We start from the raw sequence: 25,000 nt of genomic DNA on the forward strand, positions 1-25,000 counted from the left end.
TCTCCCCATCAATCGTTATATATCAACAGGGCAAAGAATATCCACACACAGGCTACGTTTGGGTTAGCTCATAAAGTGTCCAGTCCTGCACCGTTTTGGGATGACGTTCAGTTTCTCATCCAGTCATTTTTCTTCTGTAGTTTAAGGGTCCAAGGTTTATCAAGGTGTGTGTGTGTGTGTGTGTGTGTGTGTGTGTGTGTGTGTGTGTGTGTGTGTGTGTGTGTGTGTGTGTGTGTGTGTGTGTGTGTGTGTGTGTGTGTGTGTGTGTGTGTGTGTGTGTGTGTGTGTGTGTGTGTGTGTGTGTGTGTGTGTGTGTGTGTGTGTGTGTGTGTGTGTGTGTGTGTGTGTGTGTGTGTGTGTGTGTGTGTGTGTGTGTGTGTGTGTGTGTGTGTGTGTGTGTGTGTGTGTGTGTGTGTGTGTGTGTGTGTGTGTGTGTGTGTGTGTGTGTGTGTGTGTGTGTGTGTGTGTGTGTGTGTGTGTGTGTGTGTGTGTGTGTGTGTGTGTGTGTGTGTGTGTGTGTGTGTGTGTGTGTGTGTGTGTGTGTGTGTGTGTGTGTGTGTGTGTGTGTGTGTGTGTGTGTGTGTGTGTGTGTGTGTGTGTGTGTGTGTGTGTGTGTGTGTGTGTGTGTGTGTGTGTGTGTGTGTGTGTGTGTGTGTGTGTGTGTGTGTGTGTGTGTGTGTGTGTGTGTGTGTGTGTGTGTGTGTGTGTGTGTGTGTGTGTTTACCTATGTGTACTTACCTGTTTGTGGTTTTGGGACGACATTCAGTTTCTCATTCAGTCATTTTTCTTCTGTCAAGTTTAGTGGCCAAGGTTTATCAAGTTGTGTTTGTATTTATACCTATTTGTACTTCCCTATATGTGGTGTCCAGGGCCTGAACTAAGCCGGTATGGTCCTGTCTCCTTGTCTATCTTTGTACAAGCTTGAAATTGCCAGGTCTTTGGGTCGCTAAGATAGGTAAATATACACCCAGAACCTCGGGAAACTTACTAAGACTCCTCTGAAATCATTAAAAGAAGCAGTGAGAGATAATAGACTAACATTTAGCAAGAGATGAGCCTCACTAGGAAAAACCGCTTGAGACTGATGTGTTGGGGTCACTAAGGCCCCTTTCACACGGGTATAAGTATACACCCGGAACCTCAGGAAACTTGCTAAGGCCCCTTTCACACGACGCGGGCGACGCCCGCGTCCGCTCTTATGAGGGGACCCGCGTAAACTTATGACTGATGTTTTCTGTGGAACCTTTCACACGTCGCGGACGTCGCCTGCGGGCGGGCGAAATTCAAAGCGGGCCCCCCTTGGGTCATCTGCGTGCCCGCGTCCACGCATAGCAGCCAAAGGGTACAGTGTTCAATGTGTGTCTTCACACGGCGCGGGTGATGCCTGCGGCCCGCGCAGCTCTCCGAAGAAAACACATTCAGTATCCTGCTTGATTTCAATGCGGTTTGTTGTGCGTTCATTTTCCTGTTTTATTATTTATTTTCAACTTTATACATTGGAAGAATTTTGATGCTCTACTCCCTCGTGTTTACTTCCTCATCTTCCGTCTCCCTTCTCTCACTTTTCCCATATTCTCTTTTTGCTCTGCCACCATTCTTAATTTTTGGTCTTTCACTTTATTAATTTTATTCCTTTATCTCCCTTCCCCCTCCAGCTCTATTTTTGTCTCTCCTTTTCTCCAATGGATGACCTTGCTTTCCCTGGCTTTCATTACATTTTCCTATCTTTCTTCTGCCTACTTTCACCTTCGTGCGGGTGGCGGGCAGTTTTCACCCGCGCCGTCTGAAAGGATACGCGGGGAGGACCGCATCCGCGTTATAAGCGCGGACGCGGGCCTCCCCGCAAGTGTGAAATGGGCCTCAGACTGCCCTGAAACCATCAAAAGAAACTGATAGATAATAGACAGTAACATTTAGCAAGAGATGAGCCTCACTAGGAAAAACTGATCGATACTGATGTGTTAGGGTCACTAAGTCAGGTAAATATACACCCAGAACTTTAGGAATTAACTAAGACATCCCTGAAACCATTATTAGAAAGTGATAGATAATATACAGTAACAGAGAGCATAAGAGATGAGCCTCCCCAGGATAAACTGATTGAAATTGACGCCTTTGGGTCACTAAGGTCGGTAAATATACACCCAGAATCTCAGGAAACTTGCTAAAACTGCCCTGAGACCATTAAAAGAAACTGTGATAAATAGAACAGCAAATAGTAATATGTGGAAGTAAAGGAGAAATATTTACAAAAGAAAAAAAACTTCAAAACATTGGTGAGTTAAGTCCCAAAATGGAGCCCTTCTTGAAAACGTCTCTGCCTGATGTGTCTGCTAACTATAACAACCCTTGGCTACCTAAACAGTGCTGCACGTCCTGACCCACTCCTTGGTGAGTCTGGCTTGCACGGGCAGTATGGAGTGTCCAAGGGCCGCCTCACACGGGGTCTGGGCGCCGAGGGAAGAGGCACAACACTGTCACAGGGAAGGACAAGCTGGTGGTGGACTGGGTGACATCTGAAAACCCCGTCCTCTTTCAAACTCACCAACGCGATCACAAAAAAACTACTGTCATTATTATTATTATTATTATTATTATTATTATTATTATTATTATTATTATTATTATTATTATTATTACTGAGAGTACAGAAGAAGCGTCAAATTACCACCAGGGCCATAAAACTACCTTTGGAAACGCCCACAACTCCTGCTAAAGCCTTGTCAAATATATGTGTGTCCGGGCGCCGAAAGGTTTATGAATACCCGAAAAGCTTTGATGTTGGTATCCTCAGACGCTTCCACCCCTCACATCAACCATTTCCAAAGGCCGAAAAGGAGATCAATCGGGTTTTCATGAGTGCCTCGTTAGATTCATGGTACAGAAGAAAGGTCAACCCACCACCAGGGCCATAAAACTACCCCTGGAAATGCCCAAAACCCCTACGAAAGACTTGGCAAATATATGTGGCTGGGCGCTGAAGTGTTTGAAGCTCGAAAATTGTAATGAAGAGAAACTAAATTATGTAAAGGTAGAGAAAGGGGAACTGTTGCGGCTGATGAAAACCTTATATGGAAGGAAAGCTATGAAATGAATTATTGGAACCACTTTATGACATAATAACATGCTCTATAAATACAGGAAGAGTGCCCTTAGAGTGGAAGAGAGCAAACATTGTACCAATTTATAAAAGTGGAGATAAAACTGAACCATTAAATTATAGACCAGTCTCTTTGACAAGTGTAATGTGCAAGATTTGTGAAAGTATAATGAAAAACAATGGATTGAACATTTAGAAAAGGAAAACATGAAAAATAAAGGACAGTTTGGATTTAGGAAAGGGATATCGTGTGTCACCAACTTACTGTGTTTCTACTCAAGAGCAATAGACGTGGTGCAAGAGAGAGAAGGGTGGGCTGATTGTGTATATCTCGATTTGAAAGAAGCTTTTGACAAGGTTCCGCACAAAAGGTTAATCTGGAAACTACAGAATTGGGGAGGAATGGGCGGAAAGGTTATCAAGTGGATGAAGGATTACTTAACAGGAAGATAAATGAGAACGACGATTAAAGAAGAGAAATCAAATTGGCGGAGAGTAGAGAGTGGAGTTCCTCAAGGCTCAGTTGTGGCACCAATAATGTTCATATTACATATAATTGACATGCCGATGGGTATAAAAAAGTTATATGAGCCTTTTTGCAGACGATGCAAAGTTAATAAGAAAAGTTAGGATGGAGGAAGACTGTGAAGAACTGCAAAAAGACCTGGGTAGAGTGTATAGATGGAGCCAGTTATGGGAGATGGAATTTAATGCAAACAAATGCCATGTTATCGAAATAGGGGAAAGTAAAAAAAAAAGACCAAGGAAAACATACAGGGTGGGAGAAGAAAACTTAAAGGTGGTACATGAAGAAAAAGATTTGGGATTAACGATACAAGACACACTATCCCCAGAATAGCACATAAACAAGTTATTTGGAGAAACCTCCAGAATGATGCAAAATATAAGGGTATCATTCCATTATATGGACAAAGAAATGATGAAGAAAATAATAACACTGATAAGACCAAAACTTGAATATGCTGCAGTTGTGTGGTCGCCTCACAAAAAGAAGGATATCAGAAAGTTGGAAAGGATACAGAGAATTGCAACTAAAATGGTCCCAGAACTCTCGAATATGACATATGAAGACAGATTGAAAGAGATGGACTTGACGACACTGGAACAAAGCAGGGAGAGAGGAGTTCTGATCACGCTACATAAGTTGGTAAATAAATTTGATGAGGTGGATAGAGATGATCTCTTTTCAACTGTGAGAACGCAGGGGCTGAGAGGACACGGAAAGAAACTTAATAAAGGAACTTGTTTGAATGACTTGAAAAAGTACGTATAGCTTTCCACATAGAAGTATTATAACACTTGGAACAGCTTACGGAAAGAGGTGGTGGAGACGAGCAGTGTCCAACAAATGAAGGAAAGGCTGGATGAATGTAGATATGGAGACGGGACTATTAGAGCTTAGCTCGGGCCCGCTAGACTACAAATAGGTAAATACACACACACGAAACAGGGCTTTGCCTGTTGGTCTCCTGTCATTATAGAGAGATATCAAACATATCATATGATGTTCAAATTCATGGTCACACAACATAACACATCATATTCACATCAGGTAATACATTCTTCATGGTATTCATGCGGCGTCACATCCCTGTTATAATCACAACATCACAGTCATGTTCACAGCAGCCTGTCACACCCCAGTCATGTATGTGGCAGCTGTTCATATTCATGTCATCATATATCTTATCAGTATTCACATCATACATTCACAACTTTTACACTTGTATTCATATCTATGTTATGCTTATATTCACAGAATTATATCATGCTATTCATATTCATTGCCACATCGCATTCATAACATATTTAAAGAGTCACAGCATATTCATATTATATTCAGAGCATATTTAAAGAATCACAGCATGTTCATATTATATTCAGAGCATATTTAAAGAATCACAGCATGTTCATATTATATTCATAACATATTTAAAGAGTCACAGCATGTTCATATTATATTCAGAGCATATTTAAAGAATCACAGCATGTTCATATTATATTCATAACATATTTAAAGAGTCACAGCATGTTCATATTATATTCATAACATATTTAAAGAATCACAGCATGTTCATATTATATTCATAACATATTTAAAGAATCACAGCATGTTCATATTATATTCATAACATATTTAAAGAATCACAGCATGTTCATATTATATTCATAACATATTTAAAGAATCACAGCATGTTCATATTATATTCATAACATATTTAAAGAATCACAGCATGTTCATATTATATTCAGAGCATATTTAAAGAATCACAGCATGTTCATATTATATTCATAACATATTTAAAGAATCACAGCATGTTCATATTATATTCATGGCATATTTAAAGAGTCACAGCATATTCATATTATATTCATGGCATATTTAAAGAATCACAGCATGTTCATATTATATTCATGGCATATTTAAAGAATCACAGCATGTTCATATTATATTCATGGCATATTTAAAGAATCACAGCATGTTCATATTATATTCATAACATATTTAAAGAGTCACAGCATATTCATATTATATTCATAACATATTTAAAGAGTCACAGCATATTCATATTATATTCATGGCATATTTAAAGAATCACAGCATATTCATATTATATTCATGGCATATTTAAAGAATCACAGCATGTTCATATTATATTCATAACATATTTAAAGAATCACAGCATGTTCATATTATATTCATGGCATATTTAAGGAGTCACAGCATATTCATATTATATTCAGAGCATATTTAAAGAATCACAGCATATTCATATTATATTCATAACATATTTAAAGAATCACAGCATGTTCATATTATATTCATGGCATATTTAAAGAGTCACAGCATGTTCATATTATATTCATAACATATTTAAAGAATCACAGCATGTTCATATTATATTCATGGCATATTTAAAGAATCACAGCATATTCATATTATATTCATGGCATATTTAAAGAATCACAGCATGTTCATATTATATTCATGGCATATTTAAAGAATCACAGCATATTCATATTATATTCAGAGCATATTTAAAGAATCACAGCATGTTCATATTATATTCATGGCATATTTAAAGAATCACAGCATATTCATATTATATTCATGGCATATTTAAAGAGTCACAGCATATTCATATTATATTCATGGCATATTTAAAGAGTCACAGCATATTCATATTATATTCATAACATATTTAAAGAATCACAGCATATTCATATTATATTCATAACATATTTAAAGAATCACAGCATATTCATATTATATTCATGGCATATTTAAAGAGTCACAGCATATTCATATTATATTCATGGCATATTTAAAGAATCACAGCATGTTCATATTATATTCATGGCATATTTAAAGAGTCACAGCATATTCATAATATATTCATGGCATATTTAAAGAGTCACAGCATATTCATATTATATTCATGGCATATTTAAAGAGTCACAGCATATTCATATTATATTCATGGCATATTTAAAGAATCACAGCATGTTCATATTATATTCATGGCATATTTAAAGAATCACAGCATGTTCATATTATATTCATGGCATATTTAAAGAATCACAGCATGTTCATATTATATTCATGGCATATTTAAAGAGTCACAGCATATTCATATTATATTCATGGCATATTTAAAAAGTCACAGCATATTCATATTATATTCATGGCATATTTAAAGAGTCACAGCATATTCATATTATATTCATGGCATATTTAAAGAGTCACAGCATGTTCATATTATATTCATGGCATATTTAAAGAGTCACAATCAATCAATCAATCAATCGATGGGGGCATACGCCGGGGGGCGCGTCGCCTCGCCCACCCTACAACGCCAAGCCCGGGGGTCTCTCCGGGCGAGTCTCCATGCAGGCCCCCTTCCCATCCTGAATACCTCCCGTCAGGATCTATCGACTTGCTCAAGCCACGAACTCCGTGGGCGTGCCCTTGGCCTCCTCCACTCAGGATTGTCTCTTACAGAGATAACCTGATGAGCAGGATCAGCTTCCGGAAAACGTGCCACGTGCCCGTATAGTCGGAGTTGGCTTTGACGGATTATGCAGGTAATATAATAATTATTATGTCGAATCAGTCTCACGGAGTAGTTGCCGGTTTGACACAAAGTCATTCCAGCGATGTCCCATGATTCTGCGTAGACACTTATTACCAAAGGCATCAATCCGCCTCTCCAAGTCTCCATGTCTCACAGCCATAGAGTAAGACAGGGAGCACAAGGGATTTGAAGATCCGGATCTTTGTCCTTCTGCACAGGTATCGACAACGCCAAATACTCGTGTTGAGCGAGTTCATAACACCGTGGGCCAGACCAATCTGTCGTGAGACTCACCGTTGTTATGAACTTCGCTACCAAGATATGTGAAACTTTCTGACATCAACGTCCTCGCCACACGCATGAACAGACTGTACTGTGTCATCCAGCAAGCCTCCAAACACCTGTACCTTGGTCTTGGCCCAGGAGACCTGAAGTCCCAAGGGCTTCGCCTCCTCGTGCAGTGCCTCGAGAGCCATCACCAAAACCTCCAGCGACTCCGCCAGGATTACTGCATCATCAGCAAAAACGAAGTCAGTGACCCTGGTATTGCCAATGGATGCTCCTTCCGCCCCTCACATCAAATATTTCCAACGGCCAAAAAGGAGCTCAGGCGGGTTCTCATGAGTCTTTGTTCAGGTTCACGTTACAGAAGAAGGGTCACACTACCACCAGGGCCATTGAACTTCCCCTGGAAATCCCCTAAACTCCTATGAAAGCCTTGTCAAATATGTGTTTCTCAGGTTCACGATATGGAAGAAGGGTCACACTACCACCAGGGCCATTGAACTTCCCCTGAAAATCCCCTAAGCTCCTATGAAAGTCTTGTCAAATATGTGTTTCTCAGGTTTACGTTACAGAAGAAGGGTCACACTACCACCAGGGCCATTGAACTTCCCCTGGAAATCCCCTAAACTCCTATGAAAGCCTTGTCAAATATGTGTTTCTCAGGTTCACGGTACAGAAGAAGGGTCACACTACCACCAGGGCCATTGAACTGCCCCTGGCAATGCCCACAACTCATACAAAACCCTTGTCAAATATGTGAACTTGGGCGACAAAATGTTTTAAAATGCGACTATGACCCTTAGATTGTGTTTTTCTCTGTATGAGCTGGTAACATTGGGTCGCTATACATCAACACTTAATACCTTTTCCTATTCTCTTACTATCCATATCAGACCCTATGACATACCGTTTTTTGCAAATATCTTTCAAACGAAGACGCGGATCAGCATGGGGCTTTGACACAGATTGTTTCACACACTCCGCTAATTTTTGACGCTATTGTGCAATGCCAGATGCGGTTAATTATGGCGTTTACTCTTGACTGTGATGGCAAAACCTGCGTGAGCCACTTACACATTCGAACAGGTGAGGCGTGACGTATTTGTGACCTGTATCCACCACCTACCTCCACCCCTGGCTTCCCCTACTCCCATCCCTCCTTTCCTCCCTCCTCCTCCCTGCACTCTCTCCCCCGCCCTCTTTCTCCCAACCCCCCTCTCTCTCTCTCTCTCTCTCTCTCTCTCTCTCTTGCAATTTACACGAGATATGAATCCATGCACACGTATGACTTGAATTAATGGCAGATAGATATAAATTATATGCCGTCTGCATCAACAGTGATGACGAGGATGACCTGTTTGTCGATGGTGATGAATATTGATGAAGTAACATTATGTGGTCAGTTATTTGCATTATTAATTCACCCATCATATACTCGCTATCTATTTTTGTGTGCTTTGACTTTTTAACATATCTACATGAACACATATCGTATGGCAGTCTTTTCCTAACATCAGAATAAATTATTCATATATTTCTCCAATTTCGTTTCACGTTTTTACTCTGCAATGAATTCCCGCTTCAGTTCCACCGTTATTCCTTTCCGTCTCTTACGCGATTTCCTATAAATGATCAAGCGTCAGCTACGTGCTTCATCCCATCATACGCTCAACGTAACCTGTGGGAAGGAGGGTCATATACTCGTACAACTTTCAATGGGTGTATAATTGCCAAACAAACCTCATACAGCACTTAAGCAACATCCAGTTACGCTGGAACAGGAATCAGGGTCGTGTGCATAAAACACCAGACCATACTTAGCATATACTTTCGAGTTATCCGCCATTATAGACAAGTCATATGTGTGCAACGCTTCACATCGCATGTATAGCGATATATATATATATATATATATATATATATATATATATATATATATATATATATATATATATATATATATATATATATATAGAGAGATGGGGAGAAAGAGGGCGGGGGGAGAGAGTGCGGGGGAGAAGGAGGAGGGTAGGAGGGAGGGATGGGAGTAGGGGAAGCCAGGGGTGGAGGTAGGTGGTGGATACACGTCACAAATACGTCACGCCTCACCTGTTCGAATGTGTAAGTGGCTCACGCAGGTTTTGCCATCACAGTCAAGAGTAAACGCCATAATTAACGGCATCTGGCATTGCACAATAGCGTCAAAAAATAGCGGAATGTGTGAAACAATCTGTGTCAAAGCCCCATGCTGATCCGCGTCTTCGTTTGAAAGATATTTGCGAAAAACGGTATGTCATCGGGTCTGATCTGGATAGTAGGTGATGTGACAGTGAAGGGACTCGAGGCCATCAAGGGCGCAAACCGAGTGTTCCTGGAGGGCTACACAGCCGTCATGGAGAACTACGACAGACAGCTGACACACTGGCCGAGAGAGAGCGAGACCGAGACAAGACCAGACGACATCCTGGATTTCTGTACACGGGCGACCTCCGACTGATTCTGGTTGACCCTCTCCAGTGCCACCACCCACATCACCCTCCCTCCTCCTCCTCCTGGACGCACGCCATCCTCCCCGTCCCCCGTCCACAACGCTCTATCATGAACGCCGTGGTCAGCAACAGCCCTAACTTTCTTCGGGGAGACTCTGTGGAGTGACGATCGATGAACGGAGACAGGTTTGCGAGGTCTCCAGTAACCTAGAGAATGGGTGACATACTTTGTGCTTGCTGGACGCCAAGACAAGCGAGCAGGGCCTGGAAAACATGCAGAAAGGTGTCAGAGAAATCAACGAGCTCAACAACGCAAAATCAGCACGTCCCAGTTTCATGACGGCATCCCAGGGCGCGAGGCAGATACTCGAGGTCATTAAGGAGAGGTCAGGGCAGGGCATAGCGACCCCCGTGACCCCTGAAAACCTGGTGATAGGCCTGGCCAGGGTGGGCACCAAGACACAGCTCCTAAAGACCTGTACCCTGGAGGAGCTGGTCTCTGTTGATCTTGGTGAGTCACTGCACTGCCTGGTGGTTGTAGGGGAGACTCACCCAATGGAGGACGAGTATATCAACATGTTCAGGTGAGGAGGAAGAGTAGGGAGGAAAGAGGAAGACTAAAATGAAGAGGAGGAGGAGGAAGGAAAGGAAGAGGAAGATTAAAACGAAGAGGAGGAAGAAGGAAAGGAAAAAGAAGATTAAAATGAAGAGGAAAATAAGATGATTTATACTTGCTCTGTTTTCCCCTCTCCTAATCCTCTTCCTCCTCCTCCTCTGTTTCTTCTTCTCTCGCCCTATAGTGAAAACAGATTAGCGGGTACATTTTTGCGTTGACTCCAGCGGGTCCTTTCCTCCCCTCTGCTCTGCCACACAGCCCCAACACCCATCTCTTCCTCTCCTTTGTTACCTACAGCTAACATATGCGAGGAAGGGACAGGTGTTGGGGCTGTGTGGCAGAGGGGAGGAAAGGACCCGCCGGAGCCGACGCAAAAACGTACTCGCCAACCTGGTATCACTGCAGCCATTCCTTACCTTATGTTACCTTACCTGACTTCCTAACCTTACCTTACCTTACATTTATTTTTACTGTTTTTACCTTGCTTGCTTGTTTTGGTAATAAAAAAAGAGGGATATGTGGTGGGTTTTTTCGTGTGTGTGTGTGTGTGTGTGTGTGTGTGTGTGTGTGTGTGTGTGTGTGTGTTTACCTATTTGTAGTATACCAGGGCCTGAACTCAAGCTGGGATGGTCCTGTCTCCCAATCTATGTTTGTCCAACTTTTCCTTCATTATGTGGACACTGGCCGCCTCAACAATGTCTTTGCCAAGTCCATTCCATGTATCCACACATGTATGGAAAACTGTACTTCTTCATGTCTTTCAAACAAGTCCCCTTTCTCAATTTCTCGCTGTGTCGTCTTGGTTGCCTCCTCCCTTCCATCTCCATTAAACCATTCCTATCCAACACGTCCATTCCTCTTGTGTTCCTGTACAACGCAATCAGGTCTCCTCTTTCTCTTCTTTCTTCCAGTGCTGGTAGGCCCACTTCCTCTAATCTTGTCTCGTATGGCAGGCTTGGTAGGTCTGGCACCATCTTCGTCGTGGTCCCTTGAATCCTTTCAAGTTTCCTATGTCCTTTTCCCTGTGTGGTGACCAGCCTACCGCCGCATACTTTAGCCTTGGTCTAATCAATGTTGTTATTATTTTCTTTATTATATCCCCATCTAAGTAGTGAAATGCCACTCTAATATTTTGCAGCAAGCTACATGTTTCTCCAAACCCGTAGTCTTCTTACCATCTAGTGCTCACAATAGCTGCAGCATCTTTATCCACTTTTATGTTTTCCATTCTTTCGATCCTTCTCTCCTCGTCCCTCTCTTCAAATTCTGTCTCTTGGGTAAATACCTTCTGAAAGTCACCATTTAATATTTCACAGATTTCCTTTACATCCTCACAGACTTGGTCACCCATTTTGATCGTATTCACAGCTTCTTTTTTCCATAATTTCTTATTTATATGAGTAAGGGGGAGGTGGATGAGTGGTTAGCGTGCCGTTCCTGCGTTCTGGGGTTCTTACATTATTCTGTTATATTTTTTCGTACTTTTTTTCTTCTCTCCTCACTTTGGTGTAATCATTTCAGTCTAGTCTTTAAGTTTCCCTATTTATGGCACTCCTTCTCCTTTTTAGGTTTCTCCATGCTTTATCTTAATTATTCTTTGTTTCCAGACACCTTGTATTAAACCACTTTTTTCCCTCTTTTCTTCATTACATAGTAGGGTGCCCACTTTACTACACCTTCATTCTAAGGTTTGAGGAAGCAATCATATATTTGTTGTACTTTTCTCAGCTTTTATATCATGTTACTCATATTCATTTCATCCTATAACTGTATCTTATTATATCATATATTTTATATCTTATCATATCATACATTCACAGCTTTTACACATGACCATATTAGTGTTTATACTCACAGAATTATATCATGTTATTCATATTCATTTCCACATCACATTCATGGCATATTTAAAGAATCACATTATATATCATATTCATATTATATTCATGGCATATTTAAAGACTCACAGCATATTCATATTATATTCCTAATTAATTCATCATACCATACACATATTCATACCACATAGTCACATTCCTGTCATGGTCATGAACATGTTTTAATTATAGCTCACCTATATAAGTTAGAGTTGTTCATTGACTGCAGAAATATATTATTACATGACGTAGGAAAATCTCTCATGAACACGATAGTGTGATCAGAATGCAGATGAAGCTCCACATATTGAAAACACAGGGTTGTTTATAGCAACACGTAACTCGCCCCAACCATCATGGCGCGCGCGACACTCATTTTTTTTACCATCATCATACAGGGTGTCTTGAGCGCCGTGATGGTTGGGGCGAGTGAAATGTTGCTATAAATAACTCTTGTGTTTTTAATACGTAGAGCTTTAACTGCATTCTGATCACACCATCGTGTTTACGAGAAATTTTCCTACGTAATGTAATGATATATTTCTGCAGTCAATGAACGACTGTTGAAAACAGTGAGCATAAGTAAAACATGTTATAAACATTTTTTGAACATCTTCACGGTTCAACTCATCGTAATACCATTTTCTTATTTGTTTTGTCGAGTTTTTACAATACATCTTGACTCTCCAGTCACTGCTGAGTCTGATGGTGTCAACCAAAACTGGCTAGCTCGGTATGTGAGGTGAGCTATGGCATATAATAAAGAAACATGTCTCACACGAGCATGCAAGACGTGGTCTGACATGAGTGTTAGCGGGAGAGCGGAGCAGCCAATCAGCTGCAAGCTTACCAACCTGCCTAGGCGCCAGGAATCTAGCTTAAGTGAACAGACTATAATGTATAGCATATTAACAGCAGGAATAAAGCTCATTTTCCTAAGGTTATTTATATCTTCTTCCACTTAAGTTACAGCGGGTTTTTTTCCAAGAATAAGGAACATAATTTAAGTGGGAGCCGTTACAAGGTTACTGTACAACGTTGCCAGATTGTCGTACTCTGCCTCTTATGTTTGATGATTTCTAATCCAAAAAAGACTACCAACTCAAGAAGCTTATAATGGAAGGTGGAGGGAAAGGGGATCCAAGTGTCTTTAAGAGGAGACACAAGACTACCAACTCAAGAAGCTTACAATGGGAGGTGGAGGGTAAGGGGAACCAAGTGTCTTTAAGAGGAGACACAAGACTACCAACTCAAGAAGCTTATAATGGGAGGTGGAGGGAAAGGGGAACCAAGTGTCTTTAAGAGGAGACACAAGACAACCAACTCAAGAAGCTTATAATGGGAGGTGGAGGGTAAGGGGAACCAAGTGTCTTTAAGAGGAGACACAAGACTACCAACTCAAGAAGCTTATAATGGGAGGTGGAGGGTAAGGGGAACCAAGTGTCAGAGAGATTGGAACCAAGGCTTTGAGGCGTCTGGAGGCGGTATATGGTGTAAGGAACAGAGCCATTTCTTCTAGTTTGCACTGGGACAGGCAGAGGCAGACTACACATCCCAGGAAGAACAAGAAACAAGCTTCAAGGGAAAAGCGACCTTGTATTTGGTGTACCGAGGGTTGCTTGTCCCCTGTAACTTGTACCTTGTTCTTCCTGGGATGTGCAGCGCCTGCCTTGCCCATTGAAAACAAGCAGAAAATAATGGATCTGTCCCATACCCCCCCCCTCTTCCTGCCTTGCCCAGTAAAAACAAACCAGAAAATAATGGCTCTGTCCCCTACCTACCCCCCCCCCCTCTTCCTGCCTTGCCCAGTGAAAACAAACCAGAAAATAATGGCTGTGTCCCCTACCTCCCCCCCCCCCCTCTTCCTGCCTTGCTCAGTGAAAACAAACCAAAAAATAATGGCTCTGTCCCCTACCTACCCCCCCCCCCCCTCTTCCTGCCTTGCCCAGTGAAAACAAACCAGAAAATAATGGCTCTGTCCCCTACCTACCCCCCCCCCACTCTTCCTGCCTTGCCCAGTGAAAACAAACCAGAAAATAATGGCTGTGTCCCTCACCTCCCTTCTCCCCCTGACTCCCCATTTGTGGCAGCAGGCAGAGGGAAAGACTTAGCAGCTGTCTTGACGTGCCAGCTTGTACTCGTTGCCTCGGTGCGTCCATCCTGAATGCGGTGGGCTGGTACGGGCTGCAGCTGCATCACTTTGGGGAGACGGTGTCCATCCCCTTCTGGCGGGACGGGTGGGAGCCGGTCAGCTTCTGCGACAAGATCAACAAGAACTTGAGGAAGAAGCTGCCGTGCTCTGCCTCCTTGGTACGGCCGCTTACTCTCACTTCAGTTCAGGGCAGTTCAGTTTTGTTCAGTTCAGTTCAGTTGAGGCTCCTTGGTGCTGTGCCTTGTTCACTCTGTCCATTGTTTGAATGTTTTCGCTTCACTGCTTCCTCTGGGCTAATATCATCGCAGAGTCTTCAGCACGACACAAGGAATCAGGTGTCCACCTCGGCCAGGGTGTTCTGGCGTCACTGCGGGGACGGGTAGAGAACGTGTTGCTCCACCTTCTTCGTGAGGGACGAAACTGAGGCCGTCAGCTGATCCAGACGAGACTCCAGCCCTGAGAGGCGATCGTTGGCTGTATCGTGGTCCTTCTCCAGCACTGCGGCCGTCAGCTGATCCAGACGAGACTCCAGCCCCGGGAGGCGGTCGTTGGCTGCATCGTGGTCCTTCTCCAGCACCACGTGTTTGTCCATGGCATGCTCTTTCTTCAGCACCGCGTCCTTGACCACCTTGCTCTGCGCCTTCGTCGGATGGACGCAGAGTATCATCCAGGAAAGCCAGCAGCCCTTGGCACGGTTGGGGAACATGGAGACACTTGGGTTCGAGTGGGGACAGGTCTTGAACATGAGCGTACTGCAGCTGCAGAGTTTGAACTTTCTTTTGGGGTAGTGCTTCGGACAGGCCACGAAGTAGCACATTTTGATCTTTGCAAGGAACTTAGGGGGAGTGACTTGTAACACAGACTCAAAGTAGGACACCAGCTCCACCCTTCTTCTGTAGCTCATGATCTCCGCCTCCTGCTGGATCTGCTGGATGTCCCTCACCGCCAGGCCGTTGAGCAGGTTCATGAGGACGAGCACGATGAGGAAAACGAATACCTCGTACAGGCGGCGTGAGGAATCGGTGAACGTATCGAGGTGGAGATCCATGTACCCCATACTCCCGGTGGCCATGGCTATGATCTTGGTGAAGGAGTTGTTGTGGAAGGTGATGGAGGAGGTGGTGTTGTAGTGTCCGTCCTTATGGAATGCCAGCTTGAAGCTGGACTCGAAGGCTATCAACATGGGGTGGAACATGGCGATGAATTTGAGGAAGTTGGTGGTGACCATGGTGAACATGGTGATGTAGATGGACAGGCGTGGGTGCCGCCCCAGCAACAGCACCAACTCTATCCCCGTGAACAGGTCCAGCCAGGCACACACGCTCTGCTGCAGCGCCGCCTCCATGGGGATGAACAGCACATTGCAGGTCAGGAAGATTATCAAAATCTCAAGCCAGTTCTCAAACCTCTTCACGTACCGTTTCCAGGAGATATAGATCTGAATCCCTTCCCTCACTGCAAGAAACAAGGTGCAGATGGAGATTAGGACTTGCAGGCAGATCTTGAGGGCCATGTTGTCCTTTGTTGGGTCTGGAACGCCTGTGTTGACTGTGGCATTATGTCCACTTGGGTCTGGAATGCCTGCGTTGGCTGTGGTATTGTGTCCACTTGGGTCTGGAATGCCTGTGTTGTCTGTGACATTGTGTCCACTTGAGTCTGGAACGATTGTGTTGGCTGTGGCATTGTGTCCACTTGAGTCAGCATCCGTCGAGGGTGTGAGGGTTCCGTGGAAATACTCGATGTACAGTGACAGGAAGAGGAGGAAAAACGAGTACATCAACATGTTAAAGAGGAAGAAAAAGTAGGTCATGTGATATTTCTGGGAGAGGAGCGTGTCAATCACGGGGTGCTTGAGGAGGTGTCGGTGCTTGTGTGAGTCACTCAGGAACCTCAGGCACTCCGTCTCCGGGTACATCTTCGGGTGCTGCGATGTCTGTTTGGGCACCAGTATGCTAAAGTGGAGGATGATCTCAAAGTCATTTTCACATTTATTGTTAAGTGGCTCGATGCAGTTGTTGAGCACCTCCTCCAGGACTGACGGTTGGATGCTGGAGATGGCGAGCCTCCCAAACTTGTCCTTGATGCTGAGACTTGCCCCGCTGAGGAGGAGCTCACGCACAAAGCTCTGATCATCATGGAGAACAGCGTGATGCAGAGCCGTGAACCCATCCTTATCCTGTGCATCCAGATCCACCAAACATTTGTCCGTGTTCCTGCCCTCATCCTGCACATCCAGGTCTTGGGACTGTTCCTCTGTGTACCCGAGCTCTGCCTGCACGTCCAGGTCCAGCAACCTTTTCTTGTCCAGCAGCAGCTCCAGACACTTGGAGTAATCAACGCCTTCCTCTTTATTGTCATTCTCCCTCTTCACTACCTTGTGCAGAGCCGTCTCCTTCATGTAATCTGTCTTCTTCAGGGCGGCCTTCACCTTCCTGTAATCTGTGTTCTGGGCACCCTGGCCCCTCAGCACCAGCAGTAGGAGCCTGAGTATCTTGTAGTAGCCGTGCTCTGCCGCGTACAGGATCGGGTTCATCTTGCTGGTCTGGCCCTCCTGCAAAGGGTCAGCACCGCGCTTCAGCAACTCCTTCACGAAGTCCGGCAGTCCTTCCTTACATGCGTTCATCAGCAGTGTGTACCCCCCTTGTTCCTGCTCCAGCACTGACTTCATGGACTGCGGCTCGTCTTTCTTGATCTCGTCCAGGATCTCCCGAAAGAGTTCAATGTTGCGACGGATCAGAGCGTTGTAGAGCTCCTCGCTGAGGTGCCTCTGTGGCTCAGCGATGGCGGAGGAGTCGATACCGTCAAAGTGGACCTCCTCGCCACCTCTCGCGGCACCTCCCTCCTCCGCCGCGCCGCCTGAAAGAAAACGGAAGATAAAGGGTTAGGAGTGCTAATTAATAGGGGAGACAGTAGCTAGTCATTACCACCATCATCTCAGAGACACGCCAGACTTCGTTAACAGACCGACTTGGTTGGCTACGCTCCGGTTGGCCGATTGAGTTGGTCTGTCGGCACCCTGCTACGGGCCTTTTTTTTTTTTTTTCAGAGGACACGGCTCAAGGGCAAAAAAGAGTACAAAAAAAAGCCCGCTACTCACCGCTCCTATAAAAGATAAAAGTAAAGAGTAGCCAAAAGAGAGGTCAATTTCGGGTGCAGAGGTGTCTTGATACACTCTTTAAAGAGGTCAAGTCATAGACAGAAGGAAATACAGACGAAGGAAGGCTGTTCCAAAGTTTACTAGTGAAAGGGATCAAAGAATGGAAATGCTGGTTAACTCTTGCATAAGGGGTTTGGACAGTATAGGGATGAGCATGAGTAGATAGTCGTGTGCAGCGGGGCCGCGGGAGGGGGGGAGGCATGCAGTTAGCAAATTCAGAAGAGTAGTCAACATGAAAGTATCGATAGAAGATAGAAAGAGAGGCAACATGGCGGCGGAATTTAAGAGGTAGAAGACTATCAGTTAGAGGAGGAGAGCTGATGAGACGAAGAGCCTTAGACTCCGCTCTGTCAAGGAGAGCTGTGTGAGTGGAGCCCCCCCACACGTGAGATGCATACTCCATACGAGGGCGGATAAGGCCCCTATAATTGGAAGGCATCTGTGCGGGGGAGAAGAACTGGCGGAGACGGTACAGACTGCCCAGCTTCGAGGAAGCTGATTTAGTAAGAGAAGAGATGTGAAGTTTCCAGTTGAGATTTTGAGTTAAGGATAGACCGAGGATGTTTAGTGTTGAAGAAGGTGATAGCTGAATGTTGTCGAAGAATAGAGGATAGTTATTTGGAAGATTGTGTCGAGTGGATAGGTGGAGAAACTGTGTTTTTGAGGCGTTGAAGGACGCCAGGTTCTTCTTGCCCCAATCTGTAATAATAGTAAGGTCTGAGGCTAAGCTTTCTGCCGCCTCCATCCTGGAATCGTTTAGTTCCTGTTGAGTTGACCTTCTATTTAAAGAAGTTGAGTAATGCAGAGTGGAGTCATCGGCGTAAGAATGGACAGGACAGATCGTTTTGGAATGGTCATTACTGAACAACAGAAAGAGAGTGGGAGATAGGACGGAGCCATGTGGGACATCACTGTTAATAGGTTCAGGGGAAGAACAGTGACCGTCCACCACAGCAAAAATAGAACGGTCAGAGAGGAAACTGGAGATAAAGGTACAGAGAGAGAAGCACTGGCGGATCCAGCTCCAAGTGAAAGTTGGGATCTGATATACAAGACAGGCGCCATACCATACCATATATATATATATACATATACGTATATATATATATATATATATATATATATATATATATATATATATATATATATTTATATATATATATATAGATATATATATATATATATATATATATATATATGCCTATTTTTTTTATTTTTTTTTACTAATACAAATTCGATACTGTTCGCAATTTCTTTTATTTGTTTTGTATGTCTATTTCTTTTATTATTATTATTATTATTATCATTATTATTATTATTATTATTATTATTATTATTATTATTATTATTATTATTATTATTATTATTATTATTATTATTATTATTATTATTATTATTATTATTATTATTATTATTATTATTATTATTATTATTATTATTATTATTATAATTAATATTAATATTAATATAGAAGTAGTAGTAATAGTAATAGTAGTAGTAGTAGTAGTAGTAATATTGTTATTATTATTATCATTATAATTAGTAGGTTAGTAGTAGTGTTCACAGGAATGATACCCCCTCAGATCTCAGTGAATCTTTGAAAGGGCGCAATTTAGGTCCTAAGGGGGGGCTGCCCCCCCCTGGATACGCCACTGGCTCAGAGAAGGATAGAAACCGTAGGAGGGTAGTTTGGAAAGCAAAGATTTGTGCCAGACCGTATCAAAGGCTTTTAATATGTCCAGCACAATACCAAAGGTTTCGCCGTAATGGCTATGAGAGGATGACCAAGAGTCAGTTAGGAAGGCAAGGAGATCACCAGTAGAACGCCCCTTGCGGAACCTATACTGGCGATCAGATAAAAGGTCAGAAGTGGAAAGGTTAAATTAATCTTCCGGTTAAGGATTGATTCAAAAGCTTTAGATAGACAGGAAAGTAAAGCTATAGGGCGGTAGTTTGAGGGATTGGAACGGTCACCCTTCTTAGGCACAGGCTGTATGAAGGCATACTTCCAGCAGGAAGGAAAGGTAGATGTTGACAGGCAGAGGCGAAAAAGTTTGACCAGGCAGGGTGACAGCACGGAGGCACAGTTTTTAAGGACAATAGGAGGCACTCCATCAGGTCCATAAGCCTTCTGAGGATTGAGGCCATAGAGGGCATAGAAAACATCATTCTTAAGAATCTTAATAACAGGCATAAAGGAGTCATAGGGAGATGAGTAGGAAGAATATGCCCAGAACCGTCCAGAGTGGAGTTTTTAGAGAAAGTTTGAGAGAAGAGTTCAGCCTTAGAGATAGATGAGACGGCGGTGCTGTCGTCAGAAGAAGTGAAGTTGGAGATATTTTTGGCTAGGTGCCAGAAGTCCCGGGAAGAATTAGAAGAAGCAAGGTTTTGGCATTTTTTATTAATGAAGGAGTTTTTGGTAAGTCGGAGAATAGATTTGGCAAGATTCCGGGAAGAAATGTAAAGATCATAGTTAGCAGGAGTGCGAAGGCTCTGGTGCCTTTTGTGAGCTGCCTCTCTATCTTTGAGCATGAGAACAAGCGTGATTAAACCAAGGCTTTTTATCATGAGGAGTAGAGAAAGTACGTGGAATGTATGCCTCCATTCCAGAGACAATCACCTCTGTGATGCGCTGGGCACACACAGAGGGGTTTCTCTCCTGGAAGCAGTAATCATTCCACGGGAGATCGAAAAAGTACATCCTCAGGTCGTTCCACCGAGCTGAAGCAAAATGACAGAAGCATCGCCTCTTCCGTGGGTCCAGAGGGTGTACAGGAGCGATAGGACAGGATACAAAAATAAGGTTGTGATCGGAGGAGCCCAACGGAGAAAACAGTTTGACAGACTAAGCAGAAGGGTTAGAGGTAAGGAAGAGGTCTAGTATGTTGGGCCGGTCTCCAAGACGGTCGGGAATACGTGTAGGGTGCTGAACCAACTGCTCTAGGTCACTGAGGAGAGCAAAGTTGTAGGTTTGTTCACCAGGCTGGCCAGTGAAAGAAGATGAAAGCCAAAGCTGGTGGTGAACATTGATTTTCAGCGAAGGGAGAGTGGGTCAAGATGTGCTCCACTTTAGAGTTCAAGCAGTCAAAGAATTTTACATAGTTAGTAGAATTAGGTGAAAGATAAACAGCACAGATGTATTTAGTAATAGAATGACAATGAAGTCTTAGCCAGATGGTGGATATTTCTGAAGAGTCAAGGTCGTGGGCACGAGAGCAAGTGATGTTGCGTAAGTAGGCGCAACATCCAGCTTTGGATTGAAATTTAGGATAGAGATAGTAGGAGGGAACAGAGTAGAGATTGCTGTCAGTAGCCTCACAAACCTGTGTTTCGGTGAGGAAGAGAAGGCGAGGTTTAGAGGAGGAGAGATTGTATTCCACAGAATGAAAATTAGAACGAAGACCGCGAATGTTGCAGAAATTGATATGAAAGAGGTTCGAGGAGTTATCAAGACACCTCTCAGGTCGGCAGCCAGAAGGGTTCTCCTCCCTGGGGGAATTTGTGGTCCCCCCCCCCGGCGGGGACTCAGAGGCTCTGTTATGGTACTAGCGCGCGACCTTCCTTGGGTTCACACGTGACTTTGCCCCGCTGCTGTGTGGTGCCAACTCGCTCTTTCCTCTGTTTTCCTCTGCTTTCGCGGTGTGAGGCGTTCTGTGCTTCTGTGAACTGCTGCTGTACTGGAGGACTACAAAACCAGGAGGATTACCCTGCCTTCTACTACAGACCGCTAAGTGTTCTGATTTAGTATTTACTTAGTTAGATAGTGATCCACAGTTACTCCTAGGACAAGTGTATTAAGCTTCCCACATCTACACTAAATTCAACATTCTTTCACGCGAACCCAGGGCTACACGGTTTTATATTGCTTTTGTGTTTTTTATATTGCTTTTGTGTTTTCTTCTCCTTCTATTATTAGGATACTTTACTGTGCTGTGATAATAGGACTACGTGAATCAGGCGCGCCAAGCCACGTTAATTTCTAAGTCCACACAAAAACACTAGATAATCCACTTTCCGCGCAAACCTAGTGAACACAGTTATTATCTTCTTTACATAAGTGATTTCTCAGTATATTAATATTGGCCTATGTTTTGTCTTGGTGGGTAGAAATAACCGCGCCTTTTTACCCGAGACACACCCTTTTCCCCGGGGAATTGACCTGACTGCGACCTCACAGCAGCTGTGGTTTGTTTTCCTAGATACACATTTTTGACCTGACGACCTCACCGCAGCTGCGTACTTTGTTATCGTCTTAACGCGCCTAATTGTTTCCGTCTTGCCTCGCCCATATCTTCACCATGACGTCCCTCAAGCGTTGTTCTGGGTGTGGCCTTCGCATGGCCAAACAGTACTTTCTTTCCAAGGACGTTTGTAGGTTCTGCGTTAAGACTCAGAAGGATGATCAGAGGATCATAGAGTTAGAGAATAGGGTTACGACTCTCGCCGCCCAGGTACACTTACTGGTTAGTGCAGCAGCAACAAGCCCCGCCTCCTCCTCCTCCTCCTCCTCTCCCTCCTCCTCCTCCTCCTCCCTCTTCTCTTCTTCCTCGTCCTCCTCCCTCTAGTATTGTCTTCACCCACAGCAGCCCCTCCCATCCTCCTCCTCCTCCTCGACCATCTCCGATCTCCCCACTTCCTCCTCCTCCTCTTCCCTCCTCTCCTTCCTCCTCCTCCTCCTCCTCTCCTCCTCCTCCTCCTCCTCCTCCTCTCCTCCTCCCTCCTCCTCCTCCTCCTCCCCCTCCCTCCTCCTCCTCCTCCTCCTTCCTCCCTTCCTCTTCCTCCTCCTCTCCCCTCCTCCTCCTCCTCCTCCTCCTCCTCCTCCTCCTTTCCCTCCTCCTCCTCCTCCCTCTCCTCCTCCTCCTCCTCCTCTTCCTCCTCTTTTCCTCCTTGTCCCTCCCTCCTCGCTCCTCTTACCTTCCCTTTCCCCTCTTCCTCCTCCCTCTCCTCGTCCGTTCCTCCTCCACCACCTCACCCTCCCTTTCTCCTTCTTCCTCTTCCTCCCTCCTCCCTTTCCACCTTCCACCTCTTCCACAATTTCTCCTCGTTCTTCACAGCAGGTCCCTCCCTCCTTCCGCTCTCCCTCCCCTTCACCCACCCCTCCTGCCCCCCCTTCCGACCGTCGGGTTCTTGTTGTTGGTGATAGTCAGGTTCGTTATGTTGACAGGTATTTTTGCTCCAAGGATAAGAACAGGACGAGGGTGTGTTTACCAAGGGCAGGGGTGGGCCATATATCAGACAGGATTGAGGCGTGTATGGCAAGCGAGGGATCGAACCCCATTGTCTTTCTCAGCTGTGGCGGAAACGACGTTTCTCGTGTGCCAAGCGAGGACCTTCTCAGGCGTTTTAGAGAATTGTTAGGCAGGATACGTGACGCTGGTGGGTCACCAGTAGTGTGTGGCGTCCTGCCAAGGAGGGGCGTTGGCGATGGATGGCTGTCCAGGGCGATAGCAGTGAACAGCAGACTTGCTGAGCACTGCGAGCGCAATGGGTGGCTGTTCGTCGACAATTGGGACCTCTTCTTTGGCAACGACGCCCTCTACGCCCGTGACGGGATACACTTGACGTTCAAGGGTGTTGAGGCTCTCTCAGACTCCCTTGAGCGAGCACTTGGTACCCTGAGGGATTTTTAGTATAGGCGAGGGGAGGAGCAATGGCGGAAATGGGAGGAGTAATGGGAGGGGACATCTAGCTCATAATATAACCAGGCAGCTTAGAAGTAATTCTAGAGGAGTAACAGAGGACGGGCTAAGAATCTTCTATATTAACAGCAGGAGCCTCAGAAACAAGATAGACTTACTAAGGGGTGAAGCTTGTTCAGAAAATTTTGACATAATAGCGATCACTGAGACATGGATAGACTTTGCTAATAGAAATTTTAGGTCAGAATTTGAAATAACGGGTTATCAGATGTTTCACAAAGACAGAAGGGGCAGAAAGGGAGGTGGAGTTGCGCTATATGTTAAAGACTCACTTAAATGTTTAGTTAACAACTCAGTCAAAACTAACATGGATTCAGAATCAGTTTGGGTGGACGTTTACAAAGTGAAAGAAAAACTAACTCTAGGAGTTATATACAGGCCACCCAACCTTAACAGGCAGGACACGAGTATATTACTACAGGAGATTGGCAGGGCGAGTATGAGTAGAAATGTCTGCGTAATGGGGGACTTTAATTATAGGAATATAGACTGGGAAGATCTAGTGGGTGACCTGGAAGCCGAGGACTTTCTTGAAGTTATACAAGATAATTTCCTTAAGCAGGTAGTTACTGAGCCTACCAGAGGAGATAACATATTAGACTTAGTCCTAACCAATAATGGGAACTTGCTACGTGAGTTGGAGGTGGGCGGAGAGTTAGGAAATAGTGATCACAGAACGGTTCGTTTTAGCTTAGACTGGGCGGTAACCCGCGATCCAAACCCAGTGTTAGTGCCAGATTTTAGAAGAGCAAACTACGAGTGGCTTCGAAGACATCTTGAAGGGGTAAACTGGGATAATTTAGGGATTCATGAGGGCCAGAACTGCGGATTGGAGAGCCAGGAGAACCAGGTAGAAATGTCTTACAATAATTTAGTTAGAGTAATAGTAGAGGGGCAAGAACAGCATATACCACAGCGAACACTTAGAAAAGAAAACAATGATCCTAAGTGGATGACTCGTGGACTAAAACACGAGATTGGGTTAAAGAAGGGAATTTATCAGAAAATAAAGAATGGGGAAACACATCTCAGGGGCCGGTACGTCGAACTATCTAGATTAGTTAAGAAAAACACCAGGATAGCAAAAAAGAACTATGAGATCAAAGTAGCAAATGAGGCGAAAAGTAATCCTAAGGGCTTCTTTCAGATGTATAGAACAAAAACACGTGAGAAAATTGGACCGCTGAAATCAAACACAGGGGAGCTAGTAGAAAATTACGAAAATATGAGCACATTGTTGAACGACTACTTCCTTTCAGTATTCACACAAGAGGATCGAACGACTATACCGGAAAGAGTTCAGGTGTACGAGGGCGGGGATGGCGATAAATTGAGGGATATAATCATTACCAGGCACGTAGTTCAGGATGAGATAGATAAGCTTAAGAAGAACAAGTCGCCAGGTCCTGACGGGATATTTCCGAGGGTATTAAAGGAGCTAGGTGATATAATCAGTGACCCACTAACCGACATCTTTAAGATGTCGGTAAATACTGGCTATGTGCCGAGCCTATGGAAAGTAGCTAAT

The 25,000-nt window shown here is 44.1% G+C and overlaps 2 protein-coding genes across 6 annotated transcripts in view; both read right to left on the reverse strand.

Moving 5' to 3' along the window:
* Positions 1 to 25,000, reverse strand: part of LOC127002871 (transient receptor potential cation channel protein painless-like) — a 116,713-nt gene that overhangs the window by 56,410 nt on the left and 35,303 nt on the right. The gene's annotated exons all lie outside the window — the stretch shown is intronic.
* Positions 14,981 to 18,212, reverse strand: LOC127003134 (transient receptor potential cation channel subfamily A member 1-like). The gene is made up of 2 exons (XM_050869533.1): positions 18,179 to 18,212; positions 14,981 to 17,472 (listed from the first exon to the last, which is right to left on the reverse strand). The coding sequence occupies exons 1-2, from the start codon at positions 18,210 to 18,212 to the stop codon at positions 14,981 to 14,983; spliced, it is 2,526 nt and encodes an 841-aa protein (XP_050725490.1).

The sequence above is a fragment of the Eriocheir sinensis genome, chromosome 24 (genome assembly GCF_024679095.1).
Source record: "Eriocheir sinensis breed Jianghai 21 chromosome 24, ASM2467909v1, whole genome shotgun sequence".
In the NCBI taxonomy this organism is placed as follows: Eukaryota; Metazoa; Arthropoda; class Malacostraca; order Decapoda; family Varunidae; genus Eriocheir; species Eriocheir sinensis.

Coding starts and splice junctions, on each gene's coding strand:
- LOC127003134 (XM_050869533.1), bottom strand. CDS start 18,212: ATGCCTTCCAATTATAGGGGCCTTATCCGCCCTC. Junction 17,473..18,178: donor TAGGGGCCTTATCCGCCCTC/GTATGGAGTATG, acceptor GTTTTCTTTCAG/GCGGCGCGGCGGAGGAGGGA.